The 20,152-nt window shown below is 33.6% G+C and overlaps 1 protein-coding gene across 1 annotated transcript in view; it reads right to left on the bottom strand.

Moving 5' to 3' along the window:
- Positions 1-20,152, bottom strand: part of LOC128985197 (serine/arginine repetitive matrix protein 1-like) — a 62,707-nt gene that overhangs the window by 9,957 nt on the left and 32,598 nt on the right. The window contains exon 4 of the mRNA XM_054404582.1: positions 9,421-11,507. Within this exon, the coding sequence (XP_054260557.1) occupies positions 9,421-11,501 (2,081 nt within the window). The 5' untranslated portion in view covers positions 11,502-11,507. The remainder of the gene's footprint in view (positions 1-9,420; positions 11,508-20,152) is intronic.

The following is a 20,152-nucleotide window of genomic DNA, read 5'->3' as shown; positions in this document are numbered from 1 at the left end:
TGCAGCCTAAGTTTACCACAATCCTAGTCCAGTATTCTTGAAATAGTGTACCATATACAATCACGCTCGGAAAAGCATTACATCACACAGTTTTAAGTTGAAGTGTTACATTATGAAACGTCACCCATATTTTGTTGTCAAATTTAAGACCATTATTTACACAAATAAATTGGAATGAGTCATAAAGTAGTGTAGTTTTACTATTACAGTTAAACCTAATTGAAATTGTCTCACAAGCAATTTAAAACCTAAATGAAAATATTTCACAATTGTTTCTTAATTAAATTGAATAAGCCTTATGAATCAAAATCTGAATGCAATTTTTGGTTTGGAATGTTTATGTTAACATGCAACAACAGGATTATACTCACTTTTAGAATAAGAATAAGAATATTTATTTATTTCACTCTATTATTTGCAAACATTTTACTCAAGTCTTTTAAACTCTCACGTTTTCCGTTAGGTTAAATCACGAATACTAGGGATCATAAACATAAATAAATTACGTTGCTGGCTCAAAATAGTTATTTGTGTAACTAGTGTGCGAAGTGGCACTTTGCTGCACATGAGAGAAATGTTCACGGGCGAGACGTATAGGCGAGTGGGGAAAGTTTCTCGAGGGCAGCAAAGACACTTTGCACTCGCGTTACACATTATATTTTTCCTACAGTTACTAGAAACCATATAAATAATTAGTCTTTCAAACAATATACAACCCGTTTTTAGGTTAGGTTTAATCCAAGCGTTGAACGAAATGGGAAACACTACACCAGCTTATCGTATTCGTAGTATCTTTTAGTCTTTCCAACTTATTTTCAAGCATACAAAGCACACTGTTTTTGTTGTTTGGTTGAAATACTGGAGTGCGACAAAAGTAGGTAAATGCAAAATTAGCTACTTTGCGTAGGCCTACTATAACAGTGCAAGGAAGCCCACTTTGTCGGGTAACTATAGGAAAATAAACATTATTTATCATTGCTTAAATGGAACTGCCAAAACATATGTTAATGCTATTAGTATAGGATTTGGTCCAGCAACATCATTTGTTTATGATCCATACCGGTTCTGTTCAAGTATTCGTGGCCAGAACAGACATATGGATCATACATAAACATAAACCAAATATGTTACTGGCCCGGAAGTAAACATTATTTAAACATTGTTTTAATGGGATTGTCTTAACCAAACCATATGTAAATGTTCTTAGTTTAGGATTTAGGCAAGTTACGGTTAAACACAAGATTTTAACGACAATTAATTGTAAACACGCAACAGGTTTATAGGTTAAGTCGTTGTATCAATGGTCAAATTTTTATTGAAAAATTTGTTGTTGAGAGTGCTTAACAGCTATTTTTAATGTTCCAAAGTCAATTTTTCGTATTACATAGTATTTACTTACTGTTCCATATATAATAGAACAGATTGTAAAGTAAATAAATAAAAAAAAATAAAAAAAAATGCAAGAATACTTGACTGGTCCGTATTCGTTCGTGGTCAAATGGAATGACGGAATTAATCGGAACTTTGCTAATCGGGTATTTATTAATCGGAACTATTTTCTTTGTAAAATGGGCGGATTGTAGAAGAAAGAAAATGTACGGCTATATCCTAGACTCCAGCATATAAGTTTTGCTGAGGCATGACGATTTGATGACATTGCAGTCGGAGTCGACAGTGCAGTCCGCGTAGAACGGTTTTATATCGTTACAATCCTTCTCTTGGTAATAATCCTGTTACTACGGTATTCGTTGTTGAGCTACAGGCGTACCATTTCTTTGACGCATTGAAATACTATACTTGTCATGTGTCGCTTAAATTTGTTTTAATTTTTTAGGTTTATTATTCGAGTATTTTTATGCGGTTCAACGATATGCTGAAACCTACTTTCTAATACTAATAATAGGTTAAATACCTGTTTACGTCTTCAATCCTAGTCTTTTTATGATGACTATAGTTTCGGGGCAATCAGCCCCATTGTCAAATCTTCTGTCTTCTTTATTATTACTGTTTTAAAAGCATTGGTTGCATTCCACATGTCGTACATACACACTGACACACGAAACATTTATATTTACACGAAATATTTAAAATTTAATACTTTTTCATCAATCCAGGAGGCAAAACATGGGTACTTTCTAATGTTTACATGTATACTTAAAAAAAGAAAATATGATTTACGTGTTCTTTATTTCTTCCAATTAGGGTTTTATTTCACGTTTTCCTATTTTCTTAAGTTTTGTGTTCGATCGCAGTCACTGCAAATTACAGTTTAGTCATTTCACATCAAATTGTAATTGATTGAATGCAAAAAGGTAAAACAAAGTGATTATGATTATTAAGTTACACAAAACTACCTTTTCGCTATGTAAAGTAATTTTTAAAAAATGTTCCAATTAGAGTATATTTTAGAACGGGAACTAAATATTACAATAGCTCCAAGGTAAATTACTTGCATATCGTGTTGATACTTAAGAGCGCCTTGCTTTCTCATTAGCCACTATAAGTTAGTACTTAAATATGGTTTAATCATAATTGAATTAATCGGACTCAGTACAAATTCACGATCAAATTACATCTTGCATTATCGGCTACTACTATTTTAAAGTAAATATGGCTTTATTATCACTCAGTAAATATTCACGATCAATTTACCTTTTGAATTATTGTAATAAACTACTATTTTGAACGTAAATACGGCTTTGATAACCCACAAATTACACTGACTCAGTAAATGTTCGCGACCAATTCAAATCCTGAATCATCATCATAAACTACTATTTTGAACGTAACTACGGTTTTCGTAACCCACAGATTACACTGACTCAGTAAATGTTCACGACCAATTCAAATCCTGAATCATCATCATAAACTACTATTTTGAACGTAACTACGGTTTTCGTAACCCACAAATTACACTGACTCAGTAAATGTTCACGACCAATTCAAATCCTGAATCATCATCATAAACTACTATTTTGAACGTAACTACGGTTTTCGTAACCCACAAATTACATTGACTCAGTAAATGTTCACGACCAATTCAAATCCTGAATCATCATCATAAACTACTATTTTGAACGTAACTACGGTTTTCGTAACCCACAAATTACACTGACTCAGTAAATGTTCACGACCAATTCAAATCCTGAATCATCATCATAAACTACTACGGTTTTCGTAACCCACAGATTACACTGACTCAGTAAATGTTCACGACCAATTCAAATCCTGAATCATCATCATAAACTACTATTTTGAACGTAACTACGGTTTTCGTAACCCACAGATTACACTGACTCAGTAAATGTTCACGACCAATTCAAATCCTGAATCATCATCATAAACTACTATTTTGAACGTAACTACGGTTTTCGTAACCCACAAATTACATTGACTCAGTAAATGTTCACGACCAATTCAAATCCTGAATCATCATCATAAACTACTATTTTGAACGTAACTACGGTTTTCGTAACCCACAAATTACACTGACTCAGTAAATGTTCACGACCAATTCAAATCCTGAATCATCATCATAAACTACTACGGTTTTCGTAACCCACAGATTACACTGACTCAGTAAATGTTCACGACCAATTCAAATCCTGAATCATCATCATAAACTACTATTTTGAACGTAACTACGGTTTTCGTAACCCACAGATTACACTGACTCAGTAAATGTTCACGACCAATTCAAATCCTGAATCATCATCATAAACTACTATTTTGAACGTAACTACGGTTTTCGTAACCCACAAATTACACTGACTCAGTAAATGTTCACGACCAATTCAAATCCTGAATCATCATCATAAACTACTATTTTGAACGTAACTACGGTTTTCGTAACCCACAAATTACACTGACTCAGTAAATGTTCACGACCAATTCAAATCCTGAATCATCATCATAAACTACTATTTTGAACGTAACTACGGTTTTCGTAACCCACAAATTACATTGACTCAGTAAATGTTCACGACCAATTCAAATCCTGAATCATCATCATAAACTACTATTTTGAACGTAACTACGGTTTTCGTAACCCACAAATTACACTGACTCAGTAAATGTTCACGACCAATTCAAATCCTGAATCATCATCATAAACTACTACGGTTTTCGTAACCCACAGATTACACTGACTCAGTAAATGTTCACGACCAATTCAAATCCTGAATCATCATCATAAACTACTATTTTGAACGTAACTACGGTTTTCGTAACCCACAGATTACACTGACTCAGTAAATGTTCACGACCAATTCAAATCCTGAATCATCATCATAAACTACTATTTTGAACGTAACTACGGTTTTCGTAACCCACAAATTACATTGACTCAGTAAATGTTCACGACCAATCCAAATCCTGAATCATCATCATAAACTACTATTTTGAACGTAACTACGGTTTTCGTAACCCACAAATTACACTGACTCAGTAAATGTTCACGACCAATTCAAATCCTGAATCATCATCATAAACTACTACGGTTTTCGTAACCCACAGATTACACTGATTCAGTAAATGTTCACGACCAATTCAAATCCTGAATCATCATCATAAACTACTATTTTGAACGTAACTACGGTTTTCGTAACCCACAAATTACACTGACTCAGTAAATGTTCACGACCAATTCAAATCCTGAATCATCATCATAAACTACTATTTTGAACGTAACTACGGTTTTCGTAACCCACAAATTACACTGACTCAGTAAATGTTCACGACCAATTCAAATCCTGAATCATCATCATAAACTACTATTTTGAACGTAACTACGGTTTTCGTAACCCACAAATTACACTGACTCAGTAAATATTCACGACTAATTCAAATCCTGAATCATCATCATAAACTACTATTTTGAACGTAACTACGGTTTTCGTAACCCACAAATTACACTGACTCAGTAAATATTCACGACTAATTCAAATCCTGAATCATCATCATAAACTACTATTTTGAACGTAACTACGGTTTTCGTAACCCACAAATTACACTGACTCAGTAAATATTCACGACTAATTCAAATCCTGAATCATCATCATAAACTACTATTTTAAACGTAAAAATGTTTTATCCTCGACGAATCACACTAATTCAACTTGTGAGACTCTGTGCAGAATAAAGAGTCATAATTCTCACTATGTTATTCTTTACTACTACGGCATGACAAAGGGGTTATCACCAATGGCACTGACTTTCATTGAAATTAATTATCTATCTATCTATATATTAATAGGCAAGCATGTTTCTTTAAAACCTTTTTTCTCAGCTTGTGTGCATCGTGGGGTAAATCTGCGCATACCGTTAGAAAGCAATTTTCCTGTAGGTGTGCAGAATCCCTTTATAAATTTAAATAGGCTCAAAGATAAGCACAAAAAATGAGTTTGAAAATTTGAAAAAAATAACATGGATTTTATGCGTTGCCATGCTGGTGACGAAATAACAACGAAATATAAACAGAAAATGAAAACAAATGGAAGAAACTCCAATCACATGTTTTATTTACAGTGTGGGGTGAAAATAGAGAAGTGAGTACATTACATATTTTTGGTCGAGTTTCGACCACTGGACGACCTCTCGTACTTATTTAATACGCAAGCAGGTTTTTTGTGACAATTACTCCTCCGAAACTGCTCCTACATGTTCTTGGTGTCATTGGAAAGAGCGTACCGTGAAGTTGTGCAGGAAACTTTCTTTTTAGGGAAATAATTAGAGGGTGAGGCCCTGGAGCCCTTTAAAGTTTTGTATTTCTCCATAAGATTAACATGGGAAACAAAATATTGTTATGAAACTCCAGCTGTTGTCAGAAATTAAAAGTGAGAAGAAGGACATATGTTAATTGTAAACACAGTCAATAGTTTGCTACAAACATTTACTTACTTGGTTGAAATGAAATACTGTAGTTACTATTTGAATTTGGGTTGACGTAAATATTACAATGGAAAAAAAACTAGAGAGCCTGGATAAATTGTTATAATAAAAAGTACACTGAATTAACACTGTGCTGCATTTCTTAGTAATCATTAAAAGAGCCGATTTACAAACTATGGAAACATAAAAACAGTCATAGAACACCACCAAGGAGAAGAAATAGAAATAACGTGTTTTTTTTTATATATAATCTTTATTATGGACAACCTAATCCTAATGCGGCTATGAGTAAGGCTATATGTAGAAAACACTAAAATAATCAGCTTTTGAAAAATGATAAGATATTTACAAGAAATGTTGATTACATCGATCTGTTGTGTACATCTTGAGTATTCCATAATCTTTGAGTCGTATCTTTTAAACTCATAAAAAATTATAACTGTTATTTGTTTTAAAATAACGCCTGTAATACTTAGCAATTGCTCGATTTCGAGCAACAGGGACACTAGTACACGATTAAAACGCAATCCAAACCAACATACGAGTTTAGTCTTGTTTTTAAACTGTCACTTTAGGAACTTTTCTTTCAACGTTGGGATCGGGATCATTAAAAGTACTGTAATATATGTCCGAAAAGTAATTTAAAAAATTGAAAACATGGTCTAAAATCCAAGACATTTTACAAATTTTAGAAGTAGTACGTTTTTTTTTAAGGTAAAGTAGGGCGATTTTCGAAAAACGCCGAAGAGTGTCTTGAAGAAAATTTTATTCCTGACCATGGAAATTATTTCAAATCTTTGCTCTTGCCGTTTTCGAGCTATATCCGTTTTAAAAATGCGTTTTTTTTTTTAAAAAGAAAATGCGATTTAGGGTTTTATTAAGGGGTTGTGATTTGAAACTGCAATTTTTTGAATTTTCTGGGCGGTTTGGGATCGAGATGGACATCCACAAAAGATTTCAGATAGTAGCTATTTTAGAAGTGGGTTAACATTTGTATACCTGATCAGTGAGTCAATGAGTTCCTAATCAAATAATTAAGTCGTTCAGTTACACAAGCGTTTGTAACTGAACGGCACATCCCGTTCAAGTATGTGCACGGTATATGCAAAACATTATGCAGGTTTTTAAATTGGAGTCTTGCGACTTTATTATCTATTTAATGAAGGTTAGCTTTAGGAATATAACTTAACTTAGGTTTGTTAATGCTGGTTTTGTAATGTGTATGACCTTGGGTGTCACTAAAAAACTAGTTGCGTTAATTAAATTAACTCTGTGGTACAGTATGAAATTAATTGGTAGTTTACATACCGGTGAGATAAGTAAGATCTTCTTGTAACAACAATCATGTACTACATTTAATACTTATAAAAAACATTAGATACAGAACACCCTTTAAAATAACTGAGGTACAGTATAAGACTATTGTTGATTAAGTTTCAGTTTGTTAAATATTTAATTCCAGTTTTGATAAAAATGTCCCTAATTTCATTTAGGTTTAGGTTGATGAAGGACTGACACAATAGTCAAATGGTATAAGTATAAGTCACTTTGGTAATATCATCTTTTACAAACAACAAAATAATCAGGAATGTTACATGAAAAGGGCAGTCTTTACATTTAAAAAAACGAGTAATTATGATAACGAACAACATAGGTCAAAATTAGGAAGAAGTCATACTGGAATTTGTCATAGAATGAAGGGGAAAAGTTGTTTATAAAGTTAATGAATAGTTAGTTTAGACGATAAATCGATTCAGTAATCATTATTTCCGTTACAAAACTATAAACTGTAATACTGTAAGTGTATATAAATTATTTAAATTCGCCTCGATTCTTGTTTTTATGGTCCATAACATTTTTCATACGTTCCCCCTTTATTTTTAATGTATATAACGAACTTTCAAAATATGCAATACTAAGCATTTACGTATATGTAAAACAAACAGTACAGTACAAAAATCGTTAATTGGGTTTTGGGTAAAATATAGGTTAAAATCACAATACACTGGTCTAAAACGTCTAAACGCGTAAGTGGGACGAATTTAACAATTCATTATTTTTTTTATTTTCGTTATGTTTCACTCAGGAGTTTTTTATACGCTGGATTCGACAATTTATTTCTAAACGCGTAGTTGTGCAACTCGCAAACCGTATTCAAGACGGGTTTAACACACTTTATAGTTACTGAATGTGTAAAAAAAGTTAATTTGTATATTCTATGAACACAAGGCTTTTTAAAAGTATAAAGCTCTAACAGTTCTTTACGCTTACAACACTTACACTGAACAGTCGCCTTCAAATCTGATTACAAGCGACATCGACAAAGTATCATATATCTTAAGTTTTTGGTCCACCCAATATATAATATATTTGTTAGATTGTTGTTGATAAAATCCATAAAATCTAACAAATTATCGACATTAGATAATATTAAGACCGTTCAACAGTTCCCTTTCCATATCAAACCATAAACATGCAAATGTTGAAAAATACACTAATAAAACACTCAATCTAATTTACAAAACTATACCTTCCCTCGAGGTCTTCAAGAATCTGCTCTAGTGCGATAACACTGTTATCAGTGACCAACATATCAGCGGGGGTCCCTTATCAACGCGGCGGCCCTGATAAGGACAGGGGCGGCCGTCACAACCATCGCGCACTCCGCACCTGTATTTACATCTCGGACACTACTTCACTGTTAATACCGCAGAGAGGCCGATATCAATGAAACCGGATACAACACCTCGGGAGATCCGGTAAATAACGGCAGAGTCGGCGGTCGAGCAGAGCAGAGCACAGTAATTGCGAGCAACGGAGGACGGATCAATAGTGGACGCGCGCAGCCAACCCCTGTACCGCCCTGTGGAAATATTATACGGAAATATTATAACGTTAAACTTACGAACTGAGCTGGCACTGATAAAATGAGAAACTGACCAATCGGACTTGATCTATGCATAGTCCCGGGACCAATCGGTCGGGATTTGGTACGGTGGGTAGGGAAGAGGGTTTAAGTTCAAGGGCAATAGAGCGGTCCATTGTTTTAGACCGAAACTGTTCTTAATGGAATAAGCACGTTGTAATTTAATTTAGGGATCGGATTCACCTTTTTCGTATGTTTAAGAATAATCAAAAATGGAATTAGTAAGTGTAATAGTATACGGGAGGATTTATTAAATATTTTATCAGAGAACTACAGTAGTTTTGAATCTATTATTATACTGTATGATATTACTTACGATGTTGACATTTTGTCGGAAAGCTATTTGTTAATTGATAGCCCGATGCCATCTAGGTCCAAAATCGACACCGCGATTTGGAGAAGAGCACTATAACGAGTTAACTAATCAGACAATTAATTTTTGCAATCAGCACACACTATGCGACCATGTTTATTACACAAATATCGTAACGGCGGCTACTACGGTCTCGTTATGGTAACCAACTGGAAAACCGTTTTTACAAATTTTAGCGATTTTTATAAGTTATAAAACTCTGGTACATTGATGCAATACTGTGATGGCTTACCGTCTGCGGACTAGAGTTGTCAGTCTGTGATCTCTCTTGGCCAGTCTGTGTTCGGGAGGTGACGGGTAGTCCTTCCACCGCTCTTTGAGGTAGGCCGTAGGAGAAGTCCTTTTCCTATGGATATTCTCCGGAGATCGCGGCCTGAGAGGAGGAGGAGATGGTGAAACAGTCGATATTGACGAATGGTGTTTTCTTTTTCGTTTTTTCGACCTCGATCTTTCTCTCCTGGGACTTTTAGACCGCGACCTGGAAGGTTTTGACTTCTTCTCTGGAGATTTCTTGTTCAATCCCTCCTTCCTTTCTTTTTGATTTTCTAGGAAATTAAGTAACGCCTTATTGTGCAGTTTAGGCACGGGAGACCTGGACGGCGAAAGACTAGATTGAGAAATATTCGAAAGATCGTCGTTCATATCGTATATTTCATCGATACCTGTATCTTGAATGAACGCTTTCTTTGGTTTGATTTCGGTCAGCTTTGGACTAGATGGACGGCATTCGGATGACAAGAAAGGGATGGCTTTTGATTCAGAGTCGCCCTTGAATAGTACGCTGGTAAACACTGATATACTCTTCAGCTCTGGATCCTTTTCTAATTCAGACTCGATTTTCTCTTTGTCTTCTTCTATACTTTTCTGTTCTTTTTGTTTGTCTTGTTTTTCGAGGTCAGTAATTGTGATGAACAACTCCTTGTCGTCGTCAGCTGGGTCACTCCTCACTGTAGCCGTCGTCGCTGCAGAGTCTACAGATAACGTCCTTTCTTTCCTTACTTGTGCATCATCACTAGCTTTTACTTTGGCAGGAGGTTGCGGAATTTCTTTATCAGGTGAAACTAGTTCTCTGTTATTACAAAATTCAGAAAAAGATAAAATTGGAGGACGAGGAGTTTGTTTCTTCTTAGGAGGTATTTCCTTTTTCTTTTCGGGACTCTTAGATTTTGATTTCTTTTTCTTAATCTTTTTAGGTTTTTCTGACTTAAGGAATCCCTCTTCGAGACATTTCTGCCGCTCTATTTGGAGGTAATGTAAGTATTCCTGATATAACAGTTTATGCTCTTTTAATTCTCTGGATTTGCTTTTAGGTTTTTTGTGCTTGGACTTGCGCTCTTTATCCGAGGAACTTCGTTTGGTGTGGACTTCACTGAGCGGAGATTTGTCTGTTTTCGACGAGTGCGAGCTGCGCTCGAACTTTGACGATGTTGAACTATGAGGTGAATTATCTCTGACTACTTCCTTCACAATGGACTTCAACTTGTTACCTTCACCAGAAATCCTCTTTTTGATTTTGTTCTTTTCTATTAAAATTTTTTTTCTCTCGTTCTTTTTCATGAGTTCAGTTTTCTTTGAAATCTGTTTCATATACTCACGACATTTAGCCCTATACATTTCCAATCTCGCCATGTATTTTTCGAGTTTTAAGCGTCGTTTTTCCTCTTCCGTACCTTCCGATTCGTTTTTCTTTTTACTTTTGCTTTTCTTGTCTTTCATCACTTTATCAATAATCCTTTCTCTACTTTTGCTCGGACTTTTTTCTTTCCTCTTGACAACAAGCTCCCTCTTCTCGATGATCACTTCTCTAGCAGGTTTCTCGTAATACTCTCCTTCTCTTCCGTGATACTCATCCACTAGTTCCACGTCGCTGGAACCCGACAGGTCCTCTATCCCTTGCATGTGGTTGATGGGCGGCGTATCGGGCATCGTCACTACTATGTTGGGACTGTCTGGCAGTTCTCCGTCACTCGTATCACATTCTCCAGATTCCGGACCGTCTAGCTCATTGTCAGAGATACTCTCCAATCCTGTATCTTTGCTGGCCCCTTCCTCCACCCCTCCAGGCACTTCCTTAGCATTTTGAGACATGAACATGACTTCAAGTTCTCTTTCCAAACTATCTCCTCTTTGCGGTCTTTCTTCCTCCACTAGCCTTTTATCCTCCTTGTCCTCAGCTAACCTTTCCTCTTCCTCTTCTTCATCTTCGTCGGAGCTGGATCCCATGAAATCCAATTTCATAAGCTCTTCTGTGATTTCATCGTCAATCTCTATGTCCGAGAGATCTGAGTCGTCTAACGCCGCCTCCTCACCCATCCTTGCCTGAAACACCAGTACGCAAAGGTTGATTTGTGTTACAGTAAATACGTAGGGGCATTTATAATTTAAAAAGTATCAACTAGTAACTGTTAGCAAGAGACCCACAACATAGAATAAAGACGTCATTAATTTAAACCAGTCATTCCAAAGCCTGATATTACAGTAGTAATTTACACAAGCACGGACAGGTAGTTTCAATAGGAGAAAGCAGATCTATTTGTCTATTACTTGAAAAATATTAATTGACCAAGGGGGGGTTTATATGGCACTATCTGTTATCCGTCGGCTTTGCTCGACATACTTATGAGTTTTATCATGGACCGACTGTGTGTCATCATCATGAAGAAGTTGTCTCTTCACTACGGGCTTAACATGACCTTTTACATTATTTTTCCATATGGAAACAGTTATTACGGATTAAATTCATTCTTATAGCCTTTTCGGCAAAACTAATTATGGGGCTACTGAAGTCAACCTAAGGGAGAACTTCATTTGAAAAATTAACTGCCTTTTGCCTTTCTACCAAGAGCTTCGAACTGCTCACTCTCTCTGGAACAAAATCATAATATTTTTACAAAAATACTTTTCCCGTTCTATCTCCTTTCACTTATAGTTATACCCTCAAACCAAATTCGCCAATAGTACAGTTTAATTTTTACATTACTTTATAGAACATTGTTATATAGGCTATCTTGAAGTAGGATTAATTAATTTAAAAACCTTAATTTTGTGACATTATGTTCTCTGGTATATTTAAAAACATTTCGTATTGATGTTACTAAGATAAATAGATATATAAGTTTGTTTCGACAGGAGCAAACATTTAAACACGCATCTGATTAGCCTTCATGTTTTTTTTTCTCTTTCTTGATCAAAATCTGTTGAGAACCGGGCGAGTAACAGGTTTGCTTTAATTTTCCTGTATTAATCTTACGAAAAATATCTAAAACTTAGGATAAAAGCTTTTAATATGAAGTTTGTAATTTTTTTATTGAGCTATGGGGTTTTTTGGTCTAGAGCTGCGTTCTGTTGTTAAACCTCTTAACTTTTTAATGCTCTTGAACATCACATAAACCAACTCATTGGTTTTTATTTTAAACAGCTGTCAAAATGCATAGATTCTTTTGAAATATGAATTCACTTAACGTTAACATAGGGAAATTCCAGAGCCACTGGGGCAGAGCTGCAAGGGTGTTCAAGAACAGGAATGTGACAGAAACCTTCCCGGGAGTGTATAGAACAATTTCCTAACGTTTCATCACAACGGATGGCCAGTTTGGTAACGCATAAAGGACAAACAAACTGCAAACAAACATACATTGGAGTATATACAGGGTGATTGATATAAGTGTGCCAGCCGTTTTATTCGAAAACCATAAGAGATATAAAAAAAAGTTAAATGGTAAGTGCCTTGGACTTTTTATTAAAAAAATTGTAGTAAAGTCGAAAAAATTATTTTAGCCGCCATTTTTCCAATATGGCCGCCAACTTTGATTTTTCTTATGGAACACCCTGTATTTTATGATGTATTCTGGTAGAAAATGTAATTTTAAGACGATTTTATTCTTGTGATTTTTTCATAAACCTAACCGTTTCAAAGATAATAATGGTTTAAGTTGTGAAATTTTGAATGGTTTTCGAATAAAACAGCTGGCATGCTTGCTTAGGCCTGTATCAAAACTCTTTATCATGCAAAAATTTCAAAACTTTAACCATTATTATCTTTGAAACGGTTAGGTTTATGAAAAAAATCACAAGAATAAAATCGTCTTAAAATCACATTTTCTATGATAATACATCATAAAGTACAGGATGTTCCATAAGAAAAATCAAAGTTGGCGGCCATATTGGAAAAATGGCGGCTAAAATAATTTTTTTGACTTGACTACAATTTTTTAAATAAAAAATCCAAGGCACTTACCATTTAACTTTTTTTGATATCTCTTATAGTTTGCGAATAAAACGGCTGGCACACTTATATCAATCACCCTGTATAGAAAATTAGTAAAGAAGCAAAGAATGAACTTTTGTAGTCGTATCAGCTGACAGCCTGTTATTTAGTGGAGTGAGCAACGCTCTTATACAATCCATCTTTTTTACAAATACTCCTCCTTAACGGCTGAAGCGATCAGCACAAAATTAAGCACAGACATAGTAACCAACTATGGGAAGGTATGCAAATAGGTGCATTTGTGTGAACCAAATTAATATATACAATGTATATATTAATTGTATTGTACAATGTGTATTATATATTATATACAATGTTATTACGAGAATTATTGTTCAAATAGCTATCTTAGTAGTATATTTCAACAGCTGACAACTTAATGGTAGGCCTACTGTATATTTTACATTTACAGTAGGCTAGTCCCGAAAGATTTCGGGACAAGATACTGATGATTCACAAGCGAGACGAAGCCGGGCGCATAAATAACGATCAAGACCGGAAGTGATCTTTTGTGACGAGTTGTGAACGATAGGCATACTTTTCATCACGATGCAAAAAATTTACAAAAAGCTTCTCAGTATTAAATAATAAATTACTCGTATTATTCCATGGTATATCAATTATGTTTTCATCAATGAGTTCCTTTTGGGACTAGTAGTGAAATACAGTATGTAATTTCTTGATAGTGGCAAATTTCCAAAATTACAAAGCTGTTATTATGAAAAAAAGTCGGTGATTTAAAATAATAACCGGTGATCAGCGGATGCAAAAGTTTGACTTTTTTCTTTATTCAAATCCATGTTAATAATAGTTAGCCCGTATCTCCACGCTTTCAATTTCTGACGCTACAGTGTATTTTAAGGACGAGTCAATAATGACTTCAAAATATGAAAAAGATTGTTAAAGAGTCGCTAAAAACAGCTTATTGACGTATACAGGGTGATTGATATAAGTGTGCCAGCAGTTTTATTCGAAAACTATAAGAGATATCAAAAAAAGTTAATTGGTAAGTGCCTTGGATATTTTATTTAAAAAATTGTAGTCAAGTAAAAAAAATTATTTTAGCCGCCATTTTTCCAATATGGCCACCAACTTTGATTTTTCTTACGGAACACCCTGTATTTTATGATGTATTCCGGTAGAAAATGTAATTTTAAGACGATTTTATTCTTGTGATTTTTTTCATAAACCTAACCGTTTCAAAGATAATAATGGTTAAAGTTTTGAAATTTTTGCATGAGAGAGTTTCGATACAGGCCTAAGCAAGCATGCCAGCTGTTTTATTCGAAAACCATTCAAAATTTCACAACTTAAACCATTATTATCTTTGAAACGGTTAGGTTTATGACAAAAATCACAAGAATAAAATCGTCTTAAAATTACATTTCCTACCAGAATACGTCATAAAATACAGGGTGTTCCATAAGAAAAATCTAAGTTGGCGGCCATATTGGAAAAATGGCGGCTAAAATAATTTTTTCGACTTTACTACAATTTTTTTAATCAAAAGTCCAAGGCACTAACCATTTAACTTTTTTTGATATCTCTTATGGTTTTCGAATAAAACAGCTGGCACACTTATATCAATCACCCTGTATACTTGATTTTGTTTGCTTGTTTGTTTCTGTATTTGATTTGCAACCACGTTTATATGCATAAGATTAGTTCCAGCATCAATACTAAAAGAAAATTATTCCACTACTGGGCCTCACTTAATTATTTCAAAATTAATATTTCAAAACATCCAGAATTTAAATATATTGAAATTAGACATGTAACGATTAAAATTTACATAAAAGAACTTAACATATACAAAAGTTTACAATTTACATTGTAAAATGTAACTGGAGGAGTTTTAGCAGTGGTCCTCTTTCGAAGAGGAAACGGCAATTCAATAAAGTAGTAATTCTACACAGAAAATCCTACTCAATGCAATATAGCTTACTCAATTCATAGAAAACGTTAAAATCATATAGATTCTTTTAAATGACCAGTATTGTTTATTTGTTACTAAAGGCCTATAATAAATGTTGTAACGTTTTAGAAAATCCTATCCAAAATCACCAGGCTGGACCCAGTGTTTAACGAAAACATAAGTGTATTTAACTTGGTAAGAGCTGAAATTATTATGAATGTTTTATTTTTTACGACTGAACAGAAACCAGACGCAAGAGGAATGTAGAACGTTGGGAAGGAGGATTTTGGTGGGTGGCAAAAACATTGATTATGCAATATAACAGTGACATGGTGAGGGGTGTCCGACCTTGGGCTGGCAAAGCGGCGCCTCCCTTACGACTAGCGAATAAAAAAATATTAGGTATATTAAATACATGTTAAACAAAAAAAATATTAATAAATAATCAATGTTCCAAGTATTATATTTAGTTATTAATATGTAGGTTTTTATTATTTGGGTTATTTAGTTACTTAAGGTAAGTATATTTTTAGTAGACGAAAATCGCACATAGAGAACTAAAAATTTGTTTTTGTGATAAGACAACATATATAATACATCAAACATATTTAAAACATACAATACATTGAAATTTATACAATTTTAAAAGAAAATAAATAGGTAAAAGAAATAACTACGCACGTTATTCAATTGAAATTTATTTGTTCGCTAGTATAATACATAATACAACATTCCACTTACATTGTAGCATAACAATTAAAAATGTAACATATGCCTAAGCAGTTAAAAAACACTGCATGAAACAGTTAAGAAACAGAACAGATATAAAAATCAAAAAGTAATGTAACACTATAATTAAAATAGAATAGGCCTAACAGTTACAATCTCACTCTAAAACATTATGTTTTACTTTTTTGTATTGAAAGGACAGGAACAATAACGATATTACTATAGAGAAATTACATTTACTGTAAGTAAGTTAACTAATTCGAAATATATTAATTATATGATATTTCAAAATATGATATTAGTAATCACGTAATTTATTGATAAAAGAAACAGGCTATAGGCCTGGTTGAATATAGAATAATAATACCGGTTTACAACTACATAACACATTAATTGCGTTTTGAAATAAAATGCATAAACTATCATAAACTACAAAATAATCACACTTAATTAAATATTCTACCGATTCATTTTATACTATATAACTATAATGCTTCCTATCGATTTAACTATGAACATTTGGACGTCGGGCGCACTATTGGTTTTAATTTTGTACATCTAGTGAGGTTTTAATATTTGCCAATTTATATGTTAAACAGCAAACCAAAGAATAACTTAAGCTATCCTTTTAGGCATACAAATGATGTACAATTTAAATAATAACTTTAGAATTACATAACCTAAATAAATAGTAGGGCATACAGAAAACTTTTAATGTAATTAAGTAGGCTAACATTTTAATTTTTTATGTATACTAGCCATAATTTTGGCTATGTTTCTCATGTCCAAAAAACATGTACAGTAATTCAATTACAAACAAAAATTCAAAGTGTAGGTTATGTTTGTTGCTTTAAACCGTTAGGCAAAAGAACTACTGGTTACACATTTGTTGTTATCATCAAGACTATATAACTTATTTTGTAAAATACAACTTAGCTTAGATTTTTGTGACTTGACAACACCATTTGATCAATAAGCAACAGAGCAAAAAAATTTAACATGTACACAGTTTTACACATCTCTGGAAACAATTTAACACTGTATAACTCTGTTAAATAATAGGATTATTAAAAGTACATCAACATTGACCATTGAAAAGAATACCTAAGCTTACAAAAGGTTCATCACTGGTGTGATCCGATTAAAAATTACGTGTGTGATAAACTCAGTTAAAGTAAGAATAAATTGCCAACGTATAAGTGTAAATTATGAATGCATAACAAATGAATAATATACACAGATATAACTTAATTTATAAATAACGTACTATAGGCCTACATGTTCTAACTTTGTTAGTGCTCAAACACGTCTATACTTATTCATAAACACTTTATTAGCAAGAAAACTGTTTTTCTTAACCTTGTACGCCTACGTCTACAGTAACTTAAGTTGGGTTGAAACATTGAGCACAGAATAATTAAATATGTTTAATGGTATATCAGCTACCACGGATATTAGAACAGATAACAGTTTACAACATAGTATAACTTATTTATTTATCACTTTTACATGTATACATGCATAGGCAGGAGGTCGTTTTCCGTTACTTAATACATCTTGTATTCAGTCTTGAGGTAAATATTTATAATTACAATGAATAAATAACAGGTATTATAAATACGAAATAAAAATTGAGTGACTAGCAAATAAATTAACTTTACAGCAATAAATTAAAATTGATGCTTTTTATGCACATTTAACATCCTATTTTCAAATAGTTTTCATTAACTTATCCGCACATAAACAGCTTTATCCCTACAGATTCGCAATAAAATTTACATCACTGGCCCGAAACAAATAACAAACGTTTAGTAATACAGTAAAACTAAAATATTATTTTATAGAAAAAACTAGTGGCTTGTAGGGACATAAGTCCCTTAAAAGCTCTACAATATAAAACAAATGATTCTAATTTGTTGTTTGTCTTTGTTGATGCAATTTGCAATAAATCATTCGAATCGCTACATAGGTTTAACTCTGCCAAAGGCAGCAAACATATAATTGCCTGTGAATAAATACTGGTTCATTAAGGTAGCTTTGGTCTTGGTGTTAATGGTGATAAAAACAAACTTCCCTGATTGTTTTTTTTGGAAATTGTCTTAGTCCATTTTACTGTTGACATTTAAACAGTTTATGAATTTCAACCTACAATTGAAATAAGACTACAACCCATATGTTGAACTGTATTTTGTAAAAACCTACAGTATTTACTACTATAGTTCGGTTCCCAATATTCAGGCGGTTTCAGGAGAAGTTATCCCACTACTTTTTTCTTATGTAGCAGCTGATTGACGTTTTAGCAAACCTCAGCTGTTGAGCTGTTATTTTAATAGTAGGATGATCGAGTGGAGGGAATAAATTTCTTCCCCTAAAATCGCCTAAATTTTTTGAACCGAGTATAGTAATGATCTCTTGGTTTAGCTACAAACAACCACACATAATATTATAAATGGGTCTAATGTATTGAGTGAAATGAGGAATTAGCTAACACTACATGATATCTTTATCTCACATAAGTTTACAGTCAACTCATTTCTAAGTTTAAATGGGCTGCACTTTACTTGACGTCCTACACTCATTCGAATGAAAATATCGATCGATATATCGATTAATCGATTGCTTCATTCGATATATCGTTTGGTTAGTTAGGTAAGGTTAACCTAACCTAACTAACCAAACGATATATCGAATGAAACAATCGAATGAAAATATTGAATCGAAAAAACAATCGAATGAGTGTAGGACGTCAAGTAAAGTGCAGCCCAAATACTCGCTAAACAGTGTGAAACATCGGACCAGCATCTAAAATAATTGTTTTGATAGGCAACGTAGGCTACTCAAATCTGACATGCTTTGTGCTAATTTTAAATTAGGTAACATAACCTAAACAATCTACTGATTTAACTTACATTGTAACACTTTTTAAGGTACATGCAAACCTCCTGCCAGGCTTATATCCATATTTATATTTAATGTAAGCCTAGCCTGGTTTGAAGTCAACATAATCAAAGCAACATTACGTTTTAAAGTGCACATACACACCATCTGCAATGGAAGATGCACTTAGAGGGTACACTTCTATATTTGTAGGCACAAACAACCGAATGAAAATATCGATCGATACATCGATTATTCTATATATCGTTTAATTAGTTAGGTAAGGTTAATCTAACCTAACCAACCAAACGATATATCGAATAAAACAATCGAAAAATCGATATTTTCATTCGGTTGTTTGTGCCAACAGATATAGAAGTCTACACCACTTAGACATCCTCAATGCTTGTTTTGTAAACAAACTATGTAGGTTACTGTCTATTGATTCAAAGCAGGCTACATCACCCTATATAAATAATGCACACCTACAGAAACAGGTGACGCACTCAAATCCTAAAATCGTAAAACTAAATATTTAAGCGTATGCCTACATAACCTAAAAACACTATTGACTAACATTTAAATGTGCATGCATCTAGTTAATGCATTGCATCGTTCATGTTTATTTCAATAAACCATAACATAAACAACACACTGACTTACAACTCATAGCACTTAACATTTTAAAGTGCAATTTAACTTAATAGTATTCCACCCACTCACCTAAAGCTGTGCTGTGGAAGAACGTCTAACCTCAAAATCACAAGTAGGCTGATCCAAGCAATTTCGCATGCACATAATCCTTTCACTCATGTTGATGTTAGGCATAACCATATGTCTTCAAGCTAATCAATGCACTTCCAGTTCACTGCACATAAAACATTCAACACGAACACAACACGAAATACTATAACGGGAACAAAACACAATCACAATAGCATCAATCAAGTACAGGTGTCGTGTCTTGTGTCTCGCCGGAAAGGAGAAGAAGAAGAAGCGTCAACATTTTACCACGGCACGCCGCCGTAGCGCTGCCTGCGTGTTTGCCCGCCAATTTTGACCATAGTAAGGAGGAATAACTATGAGCGTGTGTTAGTTTTATGTTTATACATCACACATGCTTTACCATGTTTTGTTTTTAGCATAAATTCGATGAAGTAAATTAATTCAAATACA

The sequence above is a fragment of the Macrosteles quadrilineatus genome, unplaced genomic scaffold (assembly GCF_028750875.1).
Source record: "Macrosteles quadrilineatus isolate MER2022 unplaced genomic scaffold, UCM_ALF_1.0 Scaffold_2__2_contigs__length_208266976, whole genome shotgun sequence".
Taxonomy (NCBI): Eukaryota; Metazoa; Arthropoda; class Insecta; order Hemiptera; family Cicadellidae; genus Macrosteles; species Macrosteles quadrilineatus.
The sequence above is the reverse complement of the archived record's forward strand: the minus strand, read 5'-3'. Positions and strand labels throughout refer to the sequence as shown.